The 25,177-nt window shown below is 42.0% G+C and overlaps 1 protein-coding gene across 1 annotated transcript in view; it reads left to right on the top strand.

Annotated features, from left to right (window-relative positions):
• The window catches only part of MCCC2 (methylcrotonyl-CoA carboxylase subunit 2), a 141,318-nt gene extending 139,646 nt beyond the window's left edge, over nucleotides 1-1,672 (top strand). The window contains exon 17 of the mRNA XM_069750657.1: nucleotides 1,464-1,672. Coding sequence (XP_069606758.1) covers nucleotides 1,464-1,581 — 118 coding nt within the window. The 3' untranslated portion in view covers nucleotides 1,582-1,672. The remainder of the gene's footprint in view (nucleotides 1-1,463) is intronic.
• Nucleotides 1,673-25,177: the final 23,505 nt, after the last annotated feature.

Below are 25,177 nucleotides of genomic sequence, written 5' to 3'. Positions count from 1 at the left end.
AAGGCAGCACACTGCAGCGCTAAAACATGCAAACATGAAACACGAAAATTGAACTGCATTACTGCACTAGAAATATGAAAAATGAGAGCGTTTAGCGCATAAAAATGGCCAATTTTATGTGTACTTGGTAGCCACTTTACGGCATCTCTCTTATACCAGGTCCTAAACTTGCCTTTCCTCGCTGAGAATAAACGTCTCAATCTGAATGGGTACATGCGAAACTTCTTCTTAGACTCTTCTTATGGCTACCTGATGCCCCGATGTGTGACTTACATTGTAAATGGTTACACTGCTACACTTTAGCATATTGGGCCCATGAAAGCTTTCACGTTGGAGTTCTTGCATAAAGGCTTTGAAAAATCTCAAAATTTAGGCGCCTCTGAGGTGCACATACATTTTACAATTTTCGGAATCTTCACTGCAGTTTCTCCCAGCTCCACAATATAGACAGAGCGGGGGCTGGACAGAGGCGAGGCCACTTGTCAAATTTATGAGGAGTGGAGGTGTACGCCACCCGTCCGGCGCACCTGACTCCAGCACGCCCCCTCAATGTATTGGGCCCATTGTGTCTATGATTGATAAAATAGTATTCAAATCTCAATAATGTGTTGTCATAGCGTTGGCCTTGTAAAATAATTTACTTACTGAGGACCTGCCACTTACCATAAATGTCATTTCTACCTGGTGTAAATGCCACTGATCTCTCAAATCTGGCGTAATGTTTCTTTTGTTCCTGTGCCTCTTCCTTCTAGAAATATGGTCCCATCTTCCCTTTTATATAAATTTAGTCTTGTTAGGCAACTGTAAGTGATTCCAAGAAAACTCTTACAGCACACTGGAAAGCCACAAGACTAGATTTCTACACAGGTAAGAAGGGGCTGGATCTCAGGAATGGCGAGGCGCAGGTACGAATAAACCCATCAGATTCAGAACAGGTAATGGGGATATCCTATGAACAAATACAAATGTAGATTTCTAGGGTGAGTGTACACCTTAAGTATTCGTTGCAGACATTTCTGCATCACGAACATGTCACATGGTATAAAATGCTGCATAAACAACGTGCATTTTTTCAGCGCCACCACCACACAAGCGACTAGGGCACATAAATACTGAAAGAATTGACTTGCAGATATAAAACTGCTTCAAATCTGCTAGGAAAAATATCAGCAATGTGTAGACGACGCTCCAGGAGTCATATACACTTTCCTGGTACTACTAAATGCTTCAGTTTTTATGATTAAAACTGCGGAAAAAAAAACACATTAAAATCATTATTTTGGAGGATAACAGCATTTATACCAGGTAAAAAATGCATATTTATGGCAAGTGACAGATTCCATTTTATGAGAACTTTCGGTTACAGTTTATTTTCTTAGGAATGAAATATTTTCTTCTTTAGCACCTTCTCCCTGTAATCCTAATGATGATAAAATCTTTCTCTTCATTATGTGTATCCACAGGTTGTGGGATGATGGGATTATTGATCCTGCCGACACCAGACTGGTTCTAGGGATGAGTCTTAGTGCAGCGCTGAACGCACCGACACAGAAGACTCAGTTTGGCGTTTTTAGAATGTGATTGACTCCAGAATCGTTGTGCACACATCAAATTTTCCAATGTGACCTTTCTAATCTATCCTCTTCTGTAAAATAAAACATTTTATACAATGTCCACTGTCCTTTTTCATGGCATCTATTGTTATATAAGAATAATTGAACCTACTCACCCCGGCTCCTGGCCTCTGGAGGCATGGAACTATGGAACTGCAAGGGACCACTTGTGAATGAAGAAAGGAGAGGTTCCAGCTTCAGAAGTTGCAAAATTTATTGAGTTAAAAAGGTTCCATCATGAGGGTAGACCCAGCAACGTGTTTTGAACGTACACTCTGCGTTCTTTATGAAAGCTTTGGTAAAGAACTCAGTGTGTGAGTTCTAAAAGTGTTGCTGGGTCTACCCTCATGATGGAATCTTTTTAACTCAATAAATTTTGCAACTTCTGAAGCTGGAACCTCTCCTTTCATCTATTGTTATCTGTGTTAAGAAGAAGTATGGAGCTCTGACACTTTTTGGGGCAGATAAAAGTAGAGCACTGTTGGACAATATCTTGACTTTTGAACATGACGACAGCAAAGAGTAGACCAGTAATTATCTATAGAATAGTGTTACATAGGTGCAATTATTCAGTCTTTGAAGAATGACAATCATTTTAATACAGTGGCTGGCACATCGGACGCATCTTTGTGTAAGATTTTGAACAGTCTATGCCTAGTATGTCCATACCTACAATATCATTTACAGCATCTGTAGGGGTTCATTGTACATCATTGGTCATTTCTGCATTTTTGGTATCCCTTTTGATATAAACAGAGACAGTTCTGAAGGCAAATAAAATCCAATCTGTTATTAGGGAATAGTTTATAATTTATAGCTTACTCATAGTATACTTACGCATATACATTTTTAGGTTACTGTACCTGAACTCAGCCCTGACCACTGAGAAATAGGCAGGAAAATGCATTGTCCTTGTTATATGGTATAATGCTTCTCTGTACTTTGTCATAAGAAAACAAAAAAATATCTAAAATATCCCACTTGGTTACAGGATATCATTACTGGGGAGTAGGGCAGCTGACAGATCAATATATGATCTAGGTAATTAAATGTCAGTTTACAAACATCATCCCAGCATTATTGAGCAAAGCTAACCTGAGGGATTTTTATCTATACCCCAAAGACAAAAAATGTGTAATTTACAGAATTGCTGCAGCATCTGGGATATCCTAATTTGCATCGTCATTCATTAATCGTTATGTACCATATAAATGCTTAGCACCTAAACCTGCCCAATACTAAAGCTTGCGTCAGTTGTCAAATGTATGATCAGTAGATTTTTGTCACTGTGCAATGTGCACAGTGACAGTGCGCTCTCTCACCAGCTCAGATCGGAAGTAAAGAGGCGGCAGGAGAGCGCTCTCTGTCGGTGCATGTTGTTAGAACACCCTATGTGCAGAGTCCAGCGCAACCCCCGCTAAATAATACTGATGTTATGTTGCCAAAGTTGTTCCCAAAGAATAAAAAACAAACATATATTGCAGTCTAATGGCATTGCAGCACTTATTAGGAAACACATTAGATAATCTCCTGCTTAAAAATTGTTTAATCAGACAAAACCAGAATAATTGCCAATACACAATTAGACAAGTGAGTAGTTCAAACAAATCACCCTTTTTATGTGGATTTTCCAACTCCAAGCTGTATAAACTTGAATGCTTATTGGGTGAAGCAGATCAGGTTTTGTGTAATGGGGTAAGATGCGGTGTAAGGATATCGACACCCTTTTTCAAGGATGTTCAGAATTTATTAGGCAGCTTGTTACCTTCCGGCATAATGGATCAAAGAGATTGACTGAAAAGTCAAAAATGTTACAAATTTTACAGAGGGAGGCAGCACTCCTGAAATTCCTAATATTGGAGCGTCACCAAAGAACCATCAAAAGTTTTGCTGCAAATAATGAATAGGGTCGCAAAAAAAAGAATTGCGAAAAAAAGGCACATGTTAACTGCCAAATATTTGCGAAGAATCAAATATGAAGCCTCCAAGAAGCCATTATCCTCCAGTGCTGTCATATTTTAGAACTGCAACTTCCCTGGAGTGTCCAAATGTGCATGGTGTTCGGTGCTCAGAGACATAGACGAGAGGTAAGGAAGGCTGAAACCTGACCACCACTGAACAAGACACAGAAGGAGAAATGTCAAGATTGGGACAAGAAATATTTGAAGACAACTTTTCAAAGGTTTTAGGGACTGATGAAATGAGAGTAACTCTTTAGTGACCAGATGGATGGGGCCATGGCTGGATCAATAACTCGCACAGACCTCCACTTCCACTCAGATGCCAACAAGGTGGAGATTGGTACTGCTATGGGCTGGTTTAATGAAAGATGAACTAGTTGGACCTTTTCAGGTTGAAGATGAACTGAAAAACTCCCAAACCTACTGCCAGTTTTTAGTAGACTCTTTGTTCAATCAGTGGTGCAGGAAATATGTATCTTTCAAGAAAATTATTTTTATGCAGGACAATACTCCATCACATATGCATTGCAGCCTCCGCTGCTTGGCTATCCAATAAAGGCCTTAAAGATGAAAGAATGACATGGTCTCCATCACTATTCAGGGCCAAATTGTGACTGATGGTAGCTCATTCTTGCCTAATTAATGTTTCAAGTTTACCTCAATTTCTGTGTTTTTGTTTGTCCACACTTTTTAAAGATTAACCACGGGTTCTAAATGGGATTAAGATCTGGGGAGTTTCCTGGCCAGGGACCCAAAATTTCAATATTTTGTTCATCTGGCTACTTATCCATTACTTTTGCCTTGGGACCTTGTGCTCCATCATGCTGGAAAAAAACATTCTTCATTATCAAATTGCTCCTGGATCATTGGAAGACGTTTCTCTTGAACTAGGTCTAGATGCTATTTTTTTTAATGAGTGGTGTTTTAAGGCAAAATTTTGAGTTAGCCCACTTCATGTATAAAAAGCAACCAAACGCATTAATGGTCTTAGGATGCTTTACTATTGACATGACACAGGACTCATCGTGATGCTCACCTTTTCTTATTTGGCCAATAATAATCCAAATTTCCCACAGTCTGTAGGGGGATTAATCAGTGAAAATGACTACCCCACTCATTTGCAGCTTCCTACAAAATGTCTCTGTCCTTGATTTTTGTTTGTGTAGCGATGTGATTTCTTTGGTTTCCTACTTGACAATATGGCAGCCTCCAAAAGTCTTGTCCTTTCTGTGTGTGTAAATTCACTGACCACTGCCTGCTGCCATTTCTGAGCAAGCTCTGCACTGATGTTCAATAAGTCTTAGTTGATACTTATTTCAAGGTTCCATATTGGGTCTAATATTTGAATTGATTAAACCTCACAAACTCACAAAGTCAAGCCACAAAGCTTTATTCGGTTTTGCGCTTTTGTTTTTCGCTCCCTCCTTCTCAGAGCCATAACTTTTTTATTTTTTCATCAATATGGCCATGTGAGGGCTTATTTTTTGCGGGATGAGTTGTACTTTTGAACGACACTATTAGTTTTACCATGTGTACTAGAAAATTGGAAAAAAATTCGAAGTGCGGTGAAATTGCAAAAAAAAATTTTGTTTGGCTTTTTTGCTAGGTTCACTAAATGCTAAAACTGACCTGCCATATGATTCTCCGTGTCATTACGAGTTCATAGACACCAAACATGTCTAGGTTATTTTTTATCTGTGGTGAAAAAAATTCCGAATTTTGCTAAAAAAAAAAATTTGTGCAATTTTCCGAGACCCACAGCGTCTCCATTTTTCAGGATCTCTGGTCGGGTGAGGGCTTATTTTTTGTGTGCCGAGCTGACGTTTTTATTGATACCATTTAGGTGCAGATACGTTCTGTTCTTTTGATCACCCATTATTGCATTTTAATGCAATGTCGTGGAGACCAAAAAACGTAATTCTGGCGTTTTTAATTTTTTTTATCGCTACGCCATTTAGCCATCAGGTTAATTCTTTTTTTTTTATTGATAGAGCGGGCGATTCTGAACACGCCAATAACAAATTTGTAGGTTTGATTTTTTTTTAAAATGTTTTTTGAATGGGGCAAAAGGGGGTGATTTCAATTTTTATATTTAATTTTTTTCATTATTTTTTAAAACATTTTTTTTAAACGTTTGCCATGATCTGCTCTGCTACATAGTAGCAATGCTCAGATCGCTCCTATGTAGTAAAATTACGGCATTGCTATGAGCGCTGACCACAGGGTGGTGCTCACAGCAATCTGGCATCAACAACCATAGAGGTCTTCAGGAGACCTCTGGTATGCCAATGAACCAATGACCCCTGATTACGTGACGGGGGTCAGCGGTGTGAGCATTTCCGGCCCAATGGCCAGAGGGGCTTGTTAAATGCTATTGACAGCGGCATTTAATGTTGTGAGTTCCCTTCTGGAGCTCCCTCATGTGGTTGCTAATGGTGTTTTTGCGAGTTCTGCCCTTGGGCTCCCTCTGGTGGTTTTGAGTGGAACTGCTGCCCCGTTAGGTAGCTGTAGCAGCTGCCTTCACTAATCGCCTTGCCTGGGTTTGTTATTTAAACCTGCTCTGGGCTTTAGTCCATGCCTGCTGTCAATGTTCTTGGTTGGATTTGATTCTTCCCTTGGATTTCTGATATGGCCAGTCCTTGTCTGCAAAAGATAAGTTTTGCTAGTTTGTTTGTCCATTTGTTTGGACTCTATTGCTTTGCATTTTGTCTCTTTTGTCCAGCTTGTCACTATGTCTTATTTAGGCTAGCTGGAAGCTCTGGGAAAGCAGATTTGCCCCTCCACACCGTGAGTCGGTGTGGAGTTAATTTTTGTAAACTCTGCGTGGATTTTGTAGTTTTTAATACTGACCGCACAGTATCCTTTGCTCTCTGTCTATCTAGTTTAGTATTGGCCTCCCCTTTGCTGAATTCGAATTTCATTTCTGTGTTCGTCATTTCCGTCTCCTTTCACAGTCAATATTTGTGGGGGGCTATCTTTCCTTTTGGGGGTTTCTCTGAGGCAAGATAGCTTTCCATTTCCTTCTTTAGGGGTAGTTACAGTTAGGACCAGAAATATTTGGACAGTGACACAATTTTCGCGAGTTGGGCTCTGCATGCCACCACATTGGATTTGAAATGAAACCTCTACAACAGAATTCAAGTGCAGATTGTAACGTTTAATTTGAAGGGTTGAACAAAAATATCTGATAGAAAATGTAGGAATTGTACACATTTCTTTACAAACACTCCACATTTTAGGAGGTCAAAAGTAATTGGACAAATAAACATAACCCAAACAAAATATTTTTATTTTCAATATTTTGTTGCAAATCCTTTGGAGGCAATCACTGCCTTAAGTCTGGAACCCATGGACATCACCAAATGCTGGGTTTCCTCCTTAATGCTTTGCCAGGCCTTTACAGCCGCAGCCTTCAGGTCTTGCTTGTTTGTGGGTCTTTCCGTCTTAAGTCTGGATTTAAGCAAGTGAAATCCATGCTCAATTTGGTTTAGATCTGGAGATTGACTTGGCCATTGCAGAATGTTCCACTTTTTGGCACTCATGAACTCCTGGGTAGCTTTGGATGTATGCTTGGGGTCATTGTCCATCTGTACTATGAAGCGCCGTCCAATCAACTTTGCAGCATTTGGCTGAATCTGGGCTGAAAGTATATCCTGGTACACTTCAGAATTCATCCGGCTACTCTTGTCTGCTCTTATGTCATCAATAAACACAAGTGACCCAGTGCCATTGAAAGCCATGCATGCCCATGCCATCACGTTGCCTCCACCATGTTTTACAGAGGATGTGGTGTGCCTTGGATCATGTGCCGTTCCCTTTCTTCTCCAAACTTTTTTCTTCCCATCATTCTGGTACAGGTTGATCTTTGTCTCATCTGTCCATAGAATACTTTTCCAGAACTGAGCTGGCTTCTTGAGGTGTTTTTCTGCAAATTTAACTCTGGCCTGACTATTTTTGGTATTGATGAATGGTTTGCATCTAGATGTGAACCCTTTGTATTTACTGTCATGGAGTCTTCTCTTTACTGTTGACTTAGAGACAGATACACCTACTTCACTGAGAGTGTTCTGGACTTCAGTTGATGTTGTGAACGGGTTCTTCTTCACCAAATTAAGTATGCGGCGATCATCCACCCCTGTTGTCATCCGTGGACGCCCAGGCCTTTTTGAGTTCCCAAGCTCACCAGTCAATTCCTTTTTTCTCAGAATGTACCCAACTGTTGATTTTGCTACTCCAAGCATGTCTGCTATCTCTCTGATGGATTTTTTCTTTTTTTTCAGCCTCAGGATGTTCTGCTTCACCTCAATTGAGAGTTCCTTTGACCGCATGTTGTCTGCTCACAGCAACAGCTTCCAAATGCAAAACCACACACCTGGAATCCACCCCTGACCTTTTAACTACTTCATTGATTACAGGTTAACGAGGGAGACGCCTTCAGAGTTAATTGCAGCCCTTAGAGTCCATTGTCCAATTACTTTAGGTCCCTTGAAAAAGAGGACGCTATGCATTACAGAGCTATGATTCCTAAACCCTTTCTCCGATTTGGATGTGGAAACTATCATATTGCAGCTGGGAGTGTGCACTTTCAGCCCATATTATATATATAATTGTATTTCTGAACATGTTTTTGTAAACAGCTAAAATAACAAACTTGTGTCACTGTCCAAATATTTCTGGCCCTAACTGTATATCTTAGGCTGTGACGAGGTGTCTAGGGAGTGTCAGGAACATCCCACAGCTATTTCTAGTTGTGTTGTTAGGATTAGGGACTGCGGTCAGTAGAGATACCACCTTCTCAGAGCTCGTTCCATGTTGCGTTTTAGCCACCAGGTCATTTCAGTGTGGCCTCTTAACCACCAGGTCATAACAGTACAGCAGGCCAAGAATGAATTGAATGCATCTCAAAACAAGGAAGAAAAAAGAGTTCTGAACCATTTTTTTTTCTATGCTCTGTTCTGTCTTTTTTTTCCTCTTGATATCTGGGTGGTGCTGGATATATGCTCTGGTATGGAGGTTCAGGGTTTGTTTTCTCGTGTGGATCAACTTACTGCAAGAGTCGAGAGTATCCAAGATTATATTGTTCAGACTCCGGCTCTAGAGCCGAGAATTCCTACTCCTGATTTGTTTTTTGGGGACAGATCCAAGTTTTTGAACTTTAAAAATAGCTGCAAATTGTTTTTTGCTTTGAAACCCCGTTCTTCTGGTGATCCCATTCAGCAAGTGAAAATCATCATATCCTTACTGCGCGTTGATCCTCAAGACTGGGCATTTGCTCTTGAAACAGGGAATCCGGCATTATTGAATGTAGATGCATTTTTTCAGGCGCTCGGATTGTTGTATGACGAACCTAACTCTGTAGAGCATGCTGAGAAAACACTGTTGGCCCTGTGTCAGGGTCAGGAAGCGGCAGAGTTATATTGCCAGAAATTTAGAAAATGGTCTGTGCTCACTAAATGGAATGAAGAGGTGCTGGCTGCTATTTTCAGAAAAGGTCTTTCTGAAACCATTAAAGTTGTTATGGTGGGCTTTCCTACGCCTGCCGGTTTGAGCGAGTCTGTCTCTAGCCATTCAGATTGATCGGCGCTTGCGTGATCGCAAGGCGGTGCACCATATAGCAGTGTCCTCTGAGCGAAGTCCTGAGCCTATGCAATGTGATAGGATTTTGACTAGAGCAGAATGGCAGAAATTCAGACGTCAGAATGGCCTGTGTTTTTACTGTGGTGATTCAGCTCATGCTATTTCTGATTGCCCTAAGCGTACTAGGAGGGTCCCTAGGTCTGTTACCATTAGTACTGTGCAGCCTAAATTTCTCTTGTCTGTTACCCTGATTTGCTCATTGTCGTCCTTTTCTGTTATGGCATTTGTGGATTCTGGCGCTGCCCTGAACTTAATGGACTTAGAATTTGCCAGGCGCTGTGGTTTTTCCTTGGAACCTTTGCAGAGTCCTATTCCCTTAAGGGGGATTGATGCTACGCCATTGGCCAAGAATAAACCTCAGTACTGGACACAGTTAACCATGTGCATGGCTCCAGCAAATCAGGAAAATATTCATTTTTTGGTGTTGCATAATTTGCATGATGTTGTTGTGCTGGGTTTTCCATGGTTACAGGAACATAATCCAGTGCTGGACTGGAGATCTATGTCTGTGACTGGTTGGGGTTGTCAGGGGATTCATAGTGATATTACTTTGATGTCCATTTCCTCGTCCCCTTCTTCTGAAGTTCCTGAGTTTGTCGGATTTCCAGGATGTATTTGATGAGCCCAAGTCCAGTTCCCTGCCTCCTCATAGGGACTGCGATTGCGCCATTATTTTGATTCCTGGCTGTAAGTTCCCTAAGGGCCGACTTTTCAATCTGTCTGTGCCAGAGCATGCCGCTATGCGGAGTTATGTAAAGGAGTCCTTGGAGAAAGGGCATATTCGCCCGTCTTCGTCACCGTTGGTAGCGGGATTTTTTTTTGTTGCCAAGAAGGATGGCTCCTTGAGACCCTGTATAGATTATCGCCTTCTCAATAAGATCACTGTCAAATTCCAGTATCCGTTACCTTTCCTTTCTGATTTGTTTGCTCGGATTAAGGGTGCTAGTTGGTTTACTAAAATCGACCTCCAAGGGGCGTATAATCTTGTGCGTATTAAACAAGGTGATGAATGGAAAACGGCATTTAATACGCCTGAAGGCCATTTTGAATATCTTGTGATGCCATTCGGGCTCTCTAATGCTCCATCGGTATTTCAGTCCTTTATGCATGATATCTTCCGGAATTATCTGGATAAATTTATGATTGTGTATTTGGATGATATTTTGGTTTTCTCCGATGATTGGGAGTCTCATGTGAAGCAAGTTAGGATGGTGTTTCAGGTCCTTCGTACTAATGCGTTGTTTGTGAAGGGGTCTAAGTGCCTCTTTGGAGTTCAGAGGGTTTCTTTTTTGGGTTTCATTTTTTCTCCCTTGGCTATTGAAATGGACCCTGTTAAAGTCCAGGCCATTCATGATTGGACTCAACCTACATCTGTAAAGAGCCTTCAGAAATTTTTGGGCTTTGCCAATTTTTATCGTCGCTTTATTGCTAATTTTTCTAGTGTGGTGAAGCCTCTGACCGATTTGACGAGGAAGGGCGCTGATGTGGTGAATTGGTCCTCTGCGGCTGTTGAGGCCTTTCAGGAGCTTAAACGTCGTTTTACTTCTGCCCCTGTGTTGCGTCAGCCAGATGTTTCTCTCCCTTTTCAGGTTGAGGTTGATGCTTCTGAGATTGGGGCAGGGGCCGTTTTCTGATGGCTCTTTGATGAAACCATGTGCCTTCTTCTCCAGAAAATTTTCGTCTTCTGAGCGTAATTATGATGTCGGCAATCGGGAGTTGTTGGCTATGAAGTGGGCATTTGAGGAGTGGCGACATTGGCTTGAGGGAGCCAAGCATCGCATGGTGGTCTTGACTGATCACAAGAATCTGATTTACCTCGAGTCTGCTAAGCGGTTGAATCCTAGACAGGCTCGGTGGTCTTTGTTTTTCTCACGTTTTGATTTTGTGGTCTCGTATATTCCTGGATCTAAGAATGTGAAGGCTGATGCCCTTTCTAGAAGTTTTTTGCCTGATTTCTCCGGGAGTTCTTGAGCAGGCTGGGATCCTCAAGGAGGGGGTGATTCTTTCTGCCATCTCCCCTGATTTACGGCGGGTACTTCAGGAGTTTCAGGCTGATAAACCTGACCGCTGTCCTGTGGGGAAATTGTTTGTTCCTGATAGATGGACTAGTAGGGTAATTTCTGAGGTTCATTGTTCGGTGTTGGCTGGTCACCCTGGGATTTTCGGTACCAGAGATTTGGTGGCTAGGTCCTTTTGGTGGCCTTCCTTGTCACAGGATGTGCGTTCGTTTGTGCAGTCCTGTGGGACCTGTGCTCGGGCTAAGCCTTGCTGTTCCCGTGCCAGCGGGTTGCTTTTGCCTTTGCCTATTCCTGAGAGGCCCTGGACGCATATTTCCATGGATTTTATTTCTGATCTTCCTGTTTCTCAGAAGATGTCTGTTATCTGGGTGGTTTGTGACCGGTTTTCTAAGATGGTCCATTTGGTGCCGTTGCCTTCCTCTTCTGATTTGGTTCCATTATTTTTTCAGCATGTGGTTCGTTTGCATGGTATTCCGGAGAATATTGTGTCTGACAGAGGTTCCCAGTTCGTTTCTAGGTTTTGGCGGTCCTTTTGTGCTAGAATGGGCATTGATTTGTCTTTTTCTTCTGCATTCCATCCTCAGACAAATGGCCAAACGGAGCGAACCAATCACACCTTGGAAACCTATTTGAGATGCTTCGTGTCTGCTGATCAGGATGATTGGGTGACCTTTTTGCCGTTGGCCGAGTTTGCCCTTAATAATCGGGCTAGTTCTGCTACCTTGGTTTCGCCTTTTTTTTGTAACTTTGGTTTTCATCCTCGTTTTTCTTCAGGGCAGCTTGAGCCTTCTGACTGTCCTGGTGTGGATTCCGTGGTGGACAGGTTGCAGCAAATTTGGACTCATGTGGTGGACAATTTGACGTTGTCTCAGGAGAAGGCTCAGCGTTTTGCTAACCGTCGTCGGTGTGTGGGTCCCCGGCTTCGTGTTTGGGATTTGGTCTGGTTGTCTTCTCGTCATGTTCCTATGAAGGTTTCTTCCTTTAAGTTCAAGCCTCGCTTTCTTGGGCCTTATAAGATTTATGAAATTATCAATCCAGTGTCTTTTCGTTTGGCCCTTCTAGCTTCCTTTTCCATTCATAATGTGTTCCATAGATCCTTGTTGCTGAGATATGTGGTACCTATGGTTCCCTCCGTTGATCCTCCTGCTCCGGTGTTGGTTGAGGGGGAATTGGAATATGTGGTAGAGAAGATTTTGGATTCTCGTTTTTCGAGGCGGAAGCTTCAGTATCTGGTCAAGTGGAAGGGTTATGGCCAGGAGGATAATTCTTGGGTTGTTGCCTCCGATGTTCATGCTCCCGATTTGGTTCATGCTTTCCATTTGGCTCGTCCTGATCGGCCTGGGAGCTCTGGTGAGGGTTCGGTGACCCCTCCTCAAGGGGGGGGTACTGTTGTGAGTTCCGTTCTGGAGCTCCCTCCTGTGGTTGCTAATGGTGTGTTTGCGAGTTCTGCTCTTGGGCTCCCTCTGGTGGTTTCGAGTGGAACTGCTGCTCCGTTAGGTAGCTGTAGCAGCTGCCTTCACTAATCGCTTTGCCTGGGTTTATTTAAACCTGCTCTGGGCTTTAGTCCATGCCTGCTGTCAATGTTCTTTGTTGGATTTGATTCTTCCCTTGGATTTCTCATATGGCCAGTCCTTGTCTGCAAAAGATAAGTTTTGCTAGTTTGTTTGTCCATTTGTTTGGACTCTATTGCTTTGCATTTTGTCTCTTTTGTCCAGCTTGTCACTATGTCTTATTTAGGCTAGCTGGAAGCTCTGGGAAAGCAGATTTGCCCCTCCACACCGTGAGTCGGTGTGGAGTTCATTTTTGTAAACTCTGCGTGGATTTTGTAGTTTTTAATACTGACCGCACAGTATCCTTTGCTCTCTGTCTACCTAGTTTAGTATTGGCCTCCCCTTTGCTGAATTCTAATTTCATTTCTGTGTTCGTCATTTCCCTCTCCTTTCACAGTCAATATTTGTGGGGGGCTATCTTTCCTTTTGGGGGTTTCTCTGAGGCAAGATAGCTTTCTATTTCCTTCTTTAGGGGTAGTTATATCTTAGGCTGTGACAAGGTGTCTAGGGAGTGTCAGGAACATCCCACGGCTATTTCTAGTTTTGTTTTTAGGATTAGGGACTGCGGTCAGTAGAGATACCACTTTCTCAGAGCTCTTTCCATGTTGCGTTTTAGCCACCAGGTCATTTCAGTGTGGCCTCTTAACCACCAGGTCATAACAATTTAACTAGTTAATAGCGACGGGTGGATCGCGATTCCACCCGCCGCTATTGCAGGCACATGTAAGCTGTACAAAATAGCTGACCTATTCCCGGCTTTGATGCGGGCTCACCGCCGGAGCCTGCATAAAAGTAGGTGATCTGCCATCGGACGTACTATTCCGTCCGATGGCAGAAAGGCGTTAATGGTATATATTTCATTAATTTTACTGAGCTGGTCCTTAATGCTGTAACGTTATCCCACAAGTTCAGAGTTTTATGATCCATGTTGACATGGAAACATGTTTATTTTTTACATTTATTGTCTCCTGTTGTCTTAATTTATTTGATTGTTAACGATTCAAATTAGTGATAGATCTAAGAACAAACCTATATATTAAGACATAGCTTTGATGATGCATTTATGTAGGGGGCATTTATACATATTGTATTCCAAATGTATTTTCCTTTAATTGCCTTGCAGTTAATTATGGCAAGGCAGGAGACAGGTAAGACATTTAATGAAACATATTTTCAAAACATTTGGATGGCAACAAATGTTCACTATATGTACTGGTATAATTTATATCCTGGCTGCTGCATTCACTCGCATCCACTGTCATTGAACAAACTCTTAGCACTCCATCCATATCAGCCCCTCTGTCCTTTACTCTCCTATGTACAGCACTTGTTTCACAAACCTAAACTGCACAGATCCATTCAGTCTCACCATACAACACAAGAGACGCTCTCACAAATCACTTAACATCTGCTCATTCCTTCTATCCTCCTAATCGCACAAGATCTCTCTCCCAACCCTGGCCCTTCTTGTATTAGGAAATCTAACCTCTCACCAACTACATTCAGAAACCCCTCAAATCTCTTTAATGTTCCCTGCATACCTTCTGTATCTTTTAACTGTGCCCTCTGGAATTTAGGCTGCGCGTGTAACTAACTCTCCTTCATCCATGACTTCTTCCTTTCTGATTCTCCTAACCTTCTGACTGTAAATGAAACCTCGCTCCACCAGTTAGACATTACCACCACTGCTCTCTCATATGCCAAGATCGGATAACAGACCAGGTGGAGGTGTTGGTCTGCTTCAATCAACCAAATATACTTTTCAGGTCATCCCCCAAATACCCTCACTTGTCTTCCCTTCATTTGAGCTCCACGCTGTCACTCTACATCCCCTTCTCACTTCGAGTGGCACTTGTGTATCGTCCTTTGGCCCCCTCCTGTCAGTTCCTTAATTACTTTTCCTCCTGGCTGTCACATTTTCTATCTTGTGACATCCTCACCCTCATCATGGGAGACTTTTAACATCCACATTGGTTTTCCCCTCTCCCCATCTACCACACACCTTTTATCTCGAACTTCCTCCTTCAGCCTTTCACAGCTTATTAACTCTCCTACACATGAAGATGGAAATCCGCTGGACCTGTTGTGATTTCTGTGGTCAAGCTCCCTCCTGTGGTCATGAGCGGTACTTCGGCTGGTTCTGTCTATGAGCTTCCTCTGGTGGATGTGAGTGGGGCTGCGCCTTCTGAATTTCCTTCCTCAGGTGACGAGGTTAAGTCGTTAGGTGCTGCTCTATTTAACTCCACCTAGTTCTTTGTTCCTGGCCTCCAGTCAATGTTCCAGTATTGGTTTTGCTCTCTCCTGGATCTTTCTTGTGGCCTGTCTGCCCTGCATAAGCTAAGTTCTGCTTGTGTTACTTTTGTTTGCTATTTTTTCTGTCCAGCTTGCTATATTGGTTTGTCTTGCTTGCTGGAAGCTCTGGGACGCAGAGGAAGCACCTCCGTACCGTTAGTTGGTGCGGAGGGTCTTTTTGCGCCCTCTGCGTGGTTGTTTGTAGATTTTTGTGCTGACCGCAAAGCTATCTTTCCTATCCTCGGTCTATTTAGTAAGTTGGGCCTCACTTTGCTTAAATCTATTTCATCTCTGTGTTTGTGTTTTCGTCTTTGCTCACAGTCATTATATGTGGGGGGCTGCCTTTTCCTTTGGGGAATTTCTCTGAGGCAAGGTAGGCTTATTTTTCTATCTTCAGGGCTAGCTAGTTTCTCAGGCTGTGCCGAGTTGCATAGGGAGCGTTAGGAGCAATCCACGGCTACCTCTAGTGTGGTGTGATAGGATTAGGGATTGCGGTCAGCAGAGTTCCCACGTCTCAGAGCTCGTCCTATGTGATTAGCAACTATCAGGTCATTTTCTGTGCTCGTAACCACCAGGTCCATTGGGGTTCTGAATCACCTGTTCACAACAGGACCTGGTCTTCTCCTGGCTCTGCTCAGTGCATGACTTTACCAACTACCCTCTCTCGCTCTCTAACCACAACCTTCTTTCATTATCTGTCAAGAATTGTCACCCCACTTTCCACACTTAGAAATGTACCGTATGTGCCATTAGCATCCTGAAACTTATGAAGAATTTCAAGTCATCCGTGGCCCCAATCTCCTCCTTCTCATGTCCTGACTCTGCACTAAAACAATGAAACTGCAAAGTGCCCTGGTTGGAACAACTTGGCAGAGACAGTGACAACCCTGGCACAGGCTGCAAACACATTTCCTACAGCGGTGCTCCAGGTGCGCCGAACATCTGTGGAGAAAATCCAATCTGGCCAAAGATTTCATCCATTAAAAGTTTATGCTTAAAACAACTCTGCCCTTCACCTCTCCAAACAAACTTATTTCAACACCCTCATTACCTCACCATCCAAGAATCCTAAATGTCTGACACTCCTCATTCTCTCCACCAATCCACGAGTGCAGGTCCCGACCACTGATTTCAGACTGACGATCTGACCAATTTTTTCAAAGAAAAAATTTACCACATCCGACAGGAAATTTTCTCCCAATCCCATACTATGCACGGTCTTCCCTGACCCACCACATCTAGCTCACTCTCTGTCCTTGAACCAGTCACTGAAAAAAAGTGAATAGGCTCCTTGCATCTTCTCGCCCTACTACTTGCATTGGTGACCCTATTCTCCAGTCCATTGCTCCAGCTGTTACAACTCGCCTAACAAAAATATTCAACCTCTCTTCAGTTATCTTTCCCTCCTCATTTAAACATGCCAGCATATATCTGTTGCTTAAAAGGAAATCCCTCAACCAAAACTGCTGCTAACTGTAGACTTGTCTCAATTTTCCATTAATCTCTAAACTCCTGGAATGCTTGGTCCACTCATGGCTAAGCTCTCTCTCAGGTCACTTTCTTCTTGCCCCTCTGTAAGGAGGAAGACTGGACTCTGGGTACCTGCATCATGCCATGTCTGGAACTGTTGAGGCTGTGTCCAGTGTTAGCGGGAGTAAAGAATGGGGAACCGGACAGGTCCCATGACCCGGGGAGAGGGGGCGTGGCTAAGCCCGGCAGTGAACAAGAAGCGCGGGAAAGAGTTCAGTTTCCTGCCAGCAGTGAGAGCTGAGGAACGTGTGCTGCGTGCTCCGCAGCGAGAGAAACAGCACGTAGTTGTGCCCCGGCAGAATTTGCGCATACACTCCAGTGAGCCAGTGTGTGTGCAGTGTTCCATGTGCCCGGTTAGCCAGAGTTCAGTGCTCGCGCGGAGGAGCGGGTGCCAGGTGCAGGACCCTGAGGTGTGTTCTCCATTGCCAACAGATATGCAGCAGCACACGTGGACAGAGCTTCCTGCGACGCTTCCCACTGCTGCTGCACAGATTTATGGACTTGGGACCCAGTGGGCAGAACCGGTAACAGCCTGTTGCCCTCAGAAGCTGGACCGTGATTTGCTAGACTTCATTTAAGGACATCGTGCCGGCCGTTGCCAATACCTCACCTCCTATCGGACTATATGTGGATGAGGACTAGAGAAGACTATGATAAGTGCAATTTAAATATCAGACTGTTGCGTTAACCCTTTGCTTCCTTGTTGATTGTTTTACTGTTCATTAACTCCCTGCAAGGAGGTCATTGTTAACCTTTTGCTAAAAAGAAATAACATTGTTATACAGCGTTCTGCAATCCCTGCATTACTGCATACCCGCACCTGCTTACACCTCTGCAATCCAATTTCCGCTCTTTACACTCAACTGAAATCGCTCTAAGTCTCTAATGATCTACTAACTGCTAAATCTAAAGATCACTACTCCATGCTGATTCTCCTGGATCTCTCTGCAGTATTCGACACTGTGGATCACCAGCATCTCCACGCTATGCTCTGCTCTATCGGTGTCAATGACCCCATTCTCTCCTGGTTCTCCTCCTACCTCTCTGATCGCTCCTTCACTGTATATTTTGCTGGCTCCTCTTGCTCTCCTTTTCACCTTATTGTTGAGGTTCTTCTAGGCCTAGTCCCCCTCCTGTTCTACTTATATACTGCCCCTATTGGACAATCAGTAGATTTGGTTTTCTGTACCACCTCTATGCTGATGACACGCAATTATACACCTCTACTTCTGACTTCACGCTTGCATTATTACAAAACACCAGTGATTGCCTTACTCCTGTGTCTCACATCATGTCCTCCCTCTATCTGAAACTGAACCTGTCGAAAACTGGTGTTTCCTCCCTCCACTAACTTACCTATGCCTAACATTGCCATTTCCATGTATTGTTGTACCCTTATGCCCCAGCAACATGCCCTCTGTCTTGGAGTCATACTTGATTCAGATCTTTTATTCATTCCATACATCCGATCACTCGCTCGCTCTTGTGATCTACTCCTTCAAAACATTTCTAGAAATGAAGTAGAGTAAAGATGAGCGAGCACTAAAATCTTTGGATGCTCGTTCCTCGAACTGAGCAAGAATGCTATTTTAAGTAACGAGTATAAAGGTAGTCAATGGGAAATCCGAGCATTTTTCTGGCAGACCCTACAAAGAGGTCTGGGGGCTAGTGAAAATGTTGAAATGGTTGGAAAAAGTGCTGAAAGGAATAAGAACAGGATGGGGAGACACATGGCAGCATCCCTGACTCCCAGATCGCTGCTGAGAACAACAGTGTCACACTTTTACTCCACTTTAAGAACAGAATTTAAAAAGGATTTAAAAAAAAAACAAAAGTAAAATAAAATTAAAAATTTTTGTAAAAAATTGGAATTTTTTGTGTAATTTATGAAGGAAACAAAAACTGCCAAAAATGTGATGTTATGCTACGTTCACATTTGCGTTGTTGGGCGCGGCATTGTTGACGCAACCCATAACGCATATACACAACGCAGCGTTTTGTGATGCATGCGTTGTCATAAAATAGTAAAGTTCAGGAATTTTGGTGCAGGGAAAACGCTACAAGTAGCATCGTCCGCGCCCAGTCTGGTGCATCAAAATGATGCATGCGTCGTAAAAAGGAATTCCAACGCATACCCGCGCATGTCCATGCGCCCCCCCATGTTAAAGATAGGGGCGCATGACGCATATGTCGGCATCACTCGTCGATGCTGCGCCCAACAACGCAAATGTGAACGTAGCATAAGACAGACTCGTATACACCCTGTATTAGACACATTCTGTTCAAATTGTCATATAATGGTTCTCCTAGACTCATAAAGGCTGTGCACTAAGTGCAAAGCCTGCCAATCATTACAAGCGGGGTCATCCATACACCCTTGAAGGCACCAACTGTAGTACCTCATTCAAATATTGTGAGCAAGGAATAGTTGTGGTACTTCTCCACTCATAAAAGTTATGCTGAGTGCAAAGCCTTCCAAAAATTACAATCAGTGTCATTATACATCCTTGAAGGCAAAAACTGGATGGCGTCATTAAAAATATTATGAAAGTGTAAACCTATAGCATGCCAATTTTGATTTTTATTGCACACAAAGCAGGTTCTACAGTCTGTTCCAGAATTTCTTTGGATCACTGCATTGTTAGCTTTTGAGGATCTTTTGGTATACTTCACTTTGTCAGGCAGGTCCTATTTAAATGATTTCTTCATTGAGAACAGGTGTGGCAGTAATAAGGCCTGGATGTGGCTATGGAAAACGAACTCTGCTTCCCAAAAATGTGATAAACCACAGTTAATTTATACACCTATTACAAGCCTAAATTCAAGGCACTTCCATTATTGAATAGATATATAGCGACAAGGAAGCTTGTGCCAATTTTTAAAAAAAATTGTCAATTATCCCCCATGACGAAGCACTACGCGAAACGTGCATCTAGGCTCAGCGCTGCACTGCCGGGTAATGGACTTAAGCCCAACTTTATGCACTAGAGACACATTACTTTTTGCACTTTGCACATATCTATTCCTATAGTACGCACTGCTTTATATAGGAGCCTTTATTGCCTACCTGACCACTTGGCCATATTGGATGATTGTGCCCTATATATATATTTCTGTACTCCTACTACCACTCGGGTTGTTATAAATAGTCTATTAAGGTGTTTGATTGTGGGTACCTGACTCTTAAAAAGCAATGTTGTTTTTTGTCTCTATTCCTAATTTATGCTAAAAATTCTTATACTTTTATGGATATGATCATGAACCTTTGGGTCTGTTTAAAAAAATGTTTGTATTGTTTAGACTTCGGTCTTTGTAATTTTTTCTACATTTTATTTGCATACCACAATTTTTGAAAGTATTTGAATTTGTCTTTATATGCCACTACATACCACTAAGCGTTTTTTACTCTGAGGCTTTTGGTGTATTCAGAGTGCAGACAGAATATTCTGGTTGTGTATCTCCCTTGTATGATTTATTTTCTATAGGCTTTTAATGCTTTCTTGATTTAATAATATATATATTCTTAATAAAAATGGTACAAGCTTCCTTGTCCCTATATGATACACAGTTAATTTATGTTTTAAGGGGCTGTGGGGGCAATCACTTTTTCACACAAGGCCCTGTATGTTTGGATTTATTTTTTCCTTAATAATAAAGACCTTAATTAAAAAACTGCATTTTGTGTTAAAACAAGTAATCTTTGTCTAATATTTAAATTTTTTGACCTAAAACATTTAATTGTGACAAACATGCAAACTTATTGGAAATCAGGAAGGGGCAAACACTTTTTCACACAACTGTATATGACAATAGTCAATTAAATTTTTTGACCAAAAATATTTTGTGAACTGCACCAGGCCAAGCGGTTTTTAAAATTTTAAACCCACCATAGTTTTACACAAAGCATGTTAAACTGTATGCATGAATCATTGAATCCATAAAATTTTTTGTAAGGGTTTTTGTTAGTTTAATATACCAGTGAAATGTAACAAGAACCGCCTTACAGTGTATGGGTGAATCATTTAATCTATAAATCTTTTTTCATGTTTTTTGGGAGCTTTAGATAACACTGAAATGTAATAGAAAGCATGTAAAACTGTATGGATGAGTAATTGAATCCAGACAAATTTCTCAGTTTTTTTTTTTTGTAGTGGTATATACCGAAAAACACTTAATACTGTATGGATGAACAGTCTTTCAAGGGTGGTTGTAGCTCTTTCTCGAGCTGTCTCAAGGTGCCTCTCCCATTCCCATTCATCCCTCGAGAAGGGCTCATCTTGCTGCCTTCCTTCTGAGATCACACCTCTTGTTTACCAGCCATGTTGCCCCTCCATTTTGAGGAACATGACACTGGTTCCAGCCATCAGCTCTTGCAGACAAGTGTTCCTTCTCTACTGCCCGATGATTAAATGAGATGTCATGATGGTTCCCAAACTCTTCAATGGACCCCCTTCCCAATTGACGGTCATAAGTAACGACCACCCCCCGGGATGCCAACTCTGTACCTTGCGCCTTGCGGGTCCGATAACATTTCTTCAGACTTGGTCCTGACTCGCCTGCTTGTCTCTTCTGACCAGCGGAGGCACCGCAGTCCGCTAACCAGTTCCTGGATCCTGGCTCTCCCGTCTGTAGTCCATAAGAAACCCTGGGTTTGGACCTTAGTGGTTCAGGGTAATCATCCGGATCCGGACCACAGACTCCTGTCACCTCTACTGTTGTGCCAGCTTCCTCTGGCTCTAATATTACTCTGGTCACTCCCTGCGTCAGTGTGCTGAGCCGGACAGCGCCTGTTCTTTTATAACCCCTGATGACATCACACTGTCAGCCAATCACAGTAATGCCATAACCAAATGGCTACAGCATTACAGTCATACGCAGGAAATCCCCGCATGCTTATTGGCTGTGTAACAGGTGCCAAACATGCAGGGTGGAGATTCGAGTTTTACATAGAGCAATGCCCAATACTCACTGAGTAATGAGTACATCCGAGCATCCAGATATCCGAGTATCACTGAGCACGTTCACTCATCCCTAGTAAAAACCTATCAAACCTAATAAACACCAAAAATAATACTTATGAAAAGCTTAATTGATGGAAAACTGAAAACATTAAGGTTCTCAGAAAATGGCAACACAAACAAAATTATATTTTTATCAAGTTTTGACATGCATGTGTTGTGACTGTCACACAGCAGCGACACATGCAGCTGCGGCGCCGAACAGCTGATTATTGGGAGCGCTCCAGGTATCCGGGTTCCCGATGGAGCTATTCGATAAGCGCTCCCTCTGAAGTACATCAGATTTTTACTTTTGCTGGTATTTTAGGGTGAAAAAGGTAGAAATTCTAGTGAAAGTAGTTGTCAGAGCTTGTTCCTTAACCCACCGAAACGGAAGGAGGGAGGTGTTAGGAGACCTATTACCTTAGTCACTGACCCATTCCTTTACTTAAGGATTGAGAGTTCATTGGGAGGGGGAGAATGGTGCACTAGAATTAATTTAATATTAAACATATAGAGCTCCGCATAAATGACTACAGGTTTTAGTCAATATCTCACTGAACAAGAATAATTGCCAAAATTTTGACAAGACTGATTTGAATGTAACTGCTCATATTTGCAAAATCATTAGGTTCTAACATACACAAATTTAATTTGTATACAAATATTATTTATAGACATGTCAATAGAAAATGCAAACTGATATATATTATATTAGCAGTCATAGATTATATTGGTAACTAATATTATCTAAGGAGCACAAAGTTGAATTTCAAAAGTTGTAAAGTATTGGTGAAAGATCTAAAATATATTGAAAACTGGTGAGTAAATGATACCTGCCTTTATTAAAGTGTCCTAACAAGCAGGCATTAAATAGGATATATTAGCATTCAGCAGAGGATCCTGTGATGGATTATACATAAAAACATGTCTGTGTCGATAACTAATGTAATTAAAACTGTTGGCAAATACTGATGATATAACACAGCATGGGCAAATTCCTTATACAATTTGTAGTTTAGTATTATTCTGTAAATTATTTTTACTTTGAACTGCTACATCACACATTTTCTAACTGAAATTAAGTTCTGTTGTGCTTCTTATAAATCCATACAAAATAATTGGACACTGCGTCTACCTACAAAATAGGAGACGCAGTGGGCAGATATTTAATTACTGCACCAATCATCGATTGTAGATAATGTAGAGCTGAATTTGTGATTTAACTATTTACTTTCAGCATTGTGAGTGACCACTGCAAAAGCATCTGGATTATTTGCAGCAAAAAATCTGCACATCAATAGTTGTCTTACGAGATACTTCAAAACTACAGCCTTGAAATCGCATTCATACCCTTTCAAACTTAAGTGTATTTTATTGGGATATTTTGTGCTATACCAACACTAAGTAGCAAGTATTTGGAAAGTGTAAAGGAAATGATATACAGTTTTCTAATTATTTTAAAAATCTAAATCTAAGAAATTGTGACATACATTTGTACAGGTCCTTCTCAAAAAATTAGCATATAGTGTTAAATTTCATTATTTACCATAATGTAATGATTACAATTAAACTTTCATATATTATAGATTCATTATCCACCAACTGAAATTTGTCAGGTCTTTTATTGTTTTAATACTGATGATTTTGGCATACAACTCCTGATAACCCAAAAAACCTGTCTCAATAAATTAGCATATCAAGAAAAGGTTCTCTAAACGACCTATTACCCTAATCTTCTGAATCAACTAATTAACTCTAAACACATGCAAAAGATACCTGAGGCTTTTATAAACTCCCTGCCTGGTTCATTACTCAAAACCCCCATCATGGGTAAGACTAGCGACCTGACAGATGTCAAGAAGGCCATCATTTACACCCTCAAGCAAGAGGGTAAGACCCAGAAAGAAATTTCTCAACAAATAGGCTGTTCCCAGAGTGCTGTATCAAGGCACCTCAATGGTAAGTCTGTTGGAAGGAAACAATGTGGCAGAAAACGCTGTACAACGAGAAGAGGAGACCGGACCCTGAGGAAGATTGTGGAGAAGGACCGATTCCAGACCTTGGGGAACCTGAGGAAGCAGTGGACTGAGTCTGGTGTGGAAACATCCAGAGCCACCGTGCACAGGCGTGTGCAGGAAATGGGCTACAGGTGCCGCATTCCCCAGGTAAAGCCACTTTTGAACTATAAACAGCGGCAGAGGCGCCTGACCTGGGCTACAGAGAAGCAGCACTGGACTGTTGCTAAGTGGTCCCAAGTACTTTTTTCTGATGAAAGCAAATTTTGCATGTCATTCGGAAATCAAGGTGCCAGAGTCTGGAGGAAGACTGGGGAGAAGGAAATGCCAAAATGCCTGAAGTCCAGTGTCAAGTACCCACAGTCAGTGATGGTGTGGGGTGCCATGTCAGCTGCTGGTGTTGGTCCACTGTGTTTCATCAAGGGCAGGGTCAATGCAGCTAGCTATCAGCAGATTTTGGAGCACTTCATGCTTCCATCGGCTGAAATGCTTTATGGAGATGAAGATTTCATTTTTCAGCACGACCTGGCACCTGCTCACAGTGCCAAAACCACTGGTAAATGGTTTACTGACCATGGTATTACTGTGCTCAATTGGCCTGCCAACTCTCCTGACCTGAACCCCATAGAGAATCTGTGGGATATTGTGAAGAGAAAGTTGAGAGACGCAAGACCCAACACTCTGGATGAGCTTAAGGCCGCTATTGAAGCATCCCAGCCTCCATAACATCTCAGCAGTGTCACAGGCTGATTGCCTCCATGCCACGCCGCATTGAAGCAGTCATTTCTGCCAAAGGATTCCCGACCAAGTATTGAGTGCATAACTGAACATTATTATTTGATGGTTTTTTGTTTGTTATTAAAAAACACTTTTATTTGATTGGATGGGTGAAATATGCTAATTTATTGAGACAGGTTTTTTGGGTTATCAGGAGTTGTATGCCAAAATCATCAGTATTAAAACAATAAAAGACCTGACAAATTTCAGTTGGTGGATAATGAATCTATAATATATGAAAGTTTAATTGTAATCATTACATTATGGTAAATAATGAAATGTAACACTATATGCTAATTTTTTTGAGAAGGACCTGTATTTAGCCACCCAGACTCAATACTTTGTGGGACCACCTTTGACAGCAAGTCTTTTGGGGTGTCTGCCAACTTTGCACATCTAGAGGCTGAATTTTTTGCCCATTCTTCTTTGCAAACCAGCTCAGTGAGATTGGATGGGGGCGTCTATGACCAGAAGTTTTCATGTCTTGCCACATATTCTTCATGGGATTTAGGTCTGAACTGTGACATTCACAGACATGGATATGCTTTGATCTAAACCCTTCCATCGTAGCTCTGGCACTATGTTTAGGGCAGTTATCCTCCTGGAAGGAGAACCTACACCCCCAAGTCTTTTGCATCTTCTAACAGGTTCTCCTCCAGGATCGCCCTGTATTTAGCTCCATCCATCTTCCCATCAACTCTGACCAACTTCCCTGTCTCTGCTGAAAAAAAGCATCCTCAAAACGTGATCTTACCACCACGTTTGACGGTGGGGATCGTATTTT

The sequence above is a fragment of the Ranitomeya imitator genome, chromosome 1 (genome assembly GCF_032444005.1).
Source record: "Ranitomeya imitator isolate aRanImi1 chromosome 1, aRanImi1.pri, whole genome shotgun sequence".
NCBI classification, from domain to species: Eukaryota; Metazoa; Chordata; class Amphibia; order Anura; family Dendrobatidae; genus Ranitomeya; species Ranitomeya imitator.
Note: the sequence above shows the minus strand (reverse complement) of the source record. Positions and strands in the feature narration are given on the sequence as shown.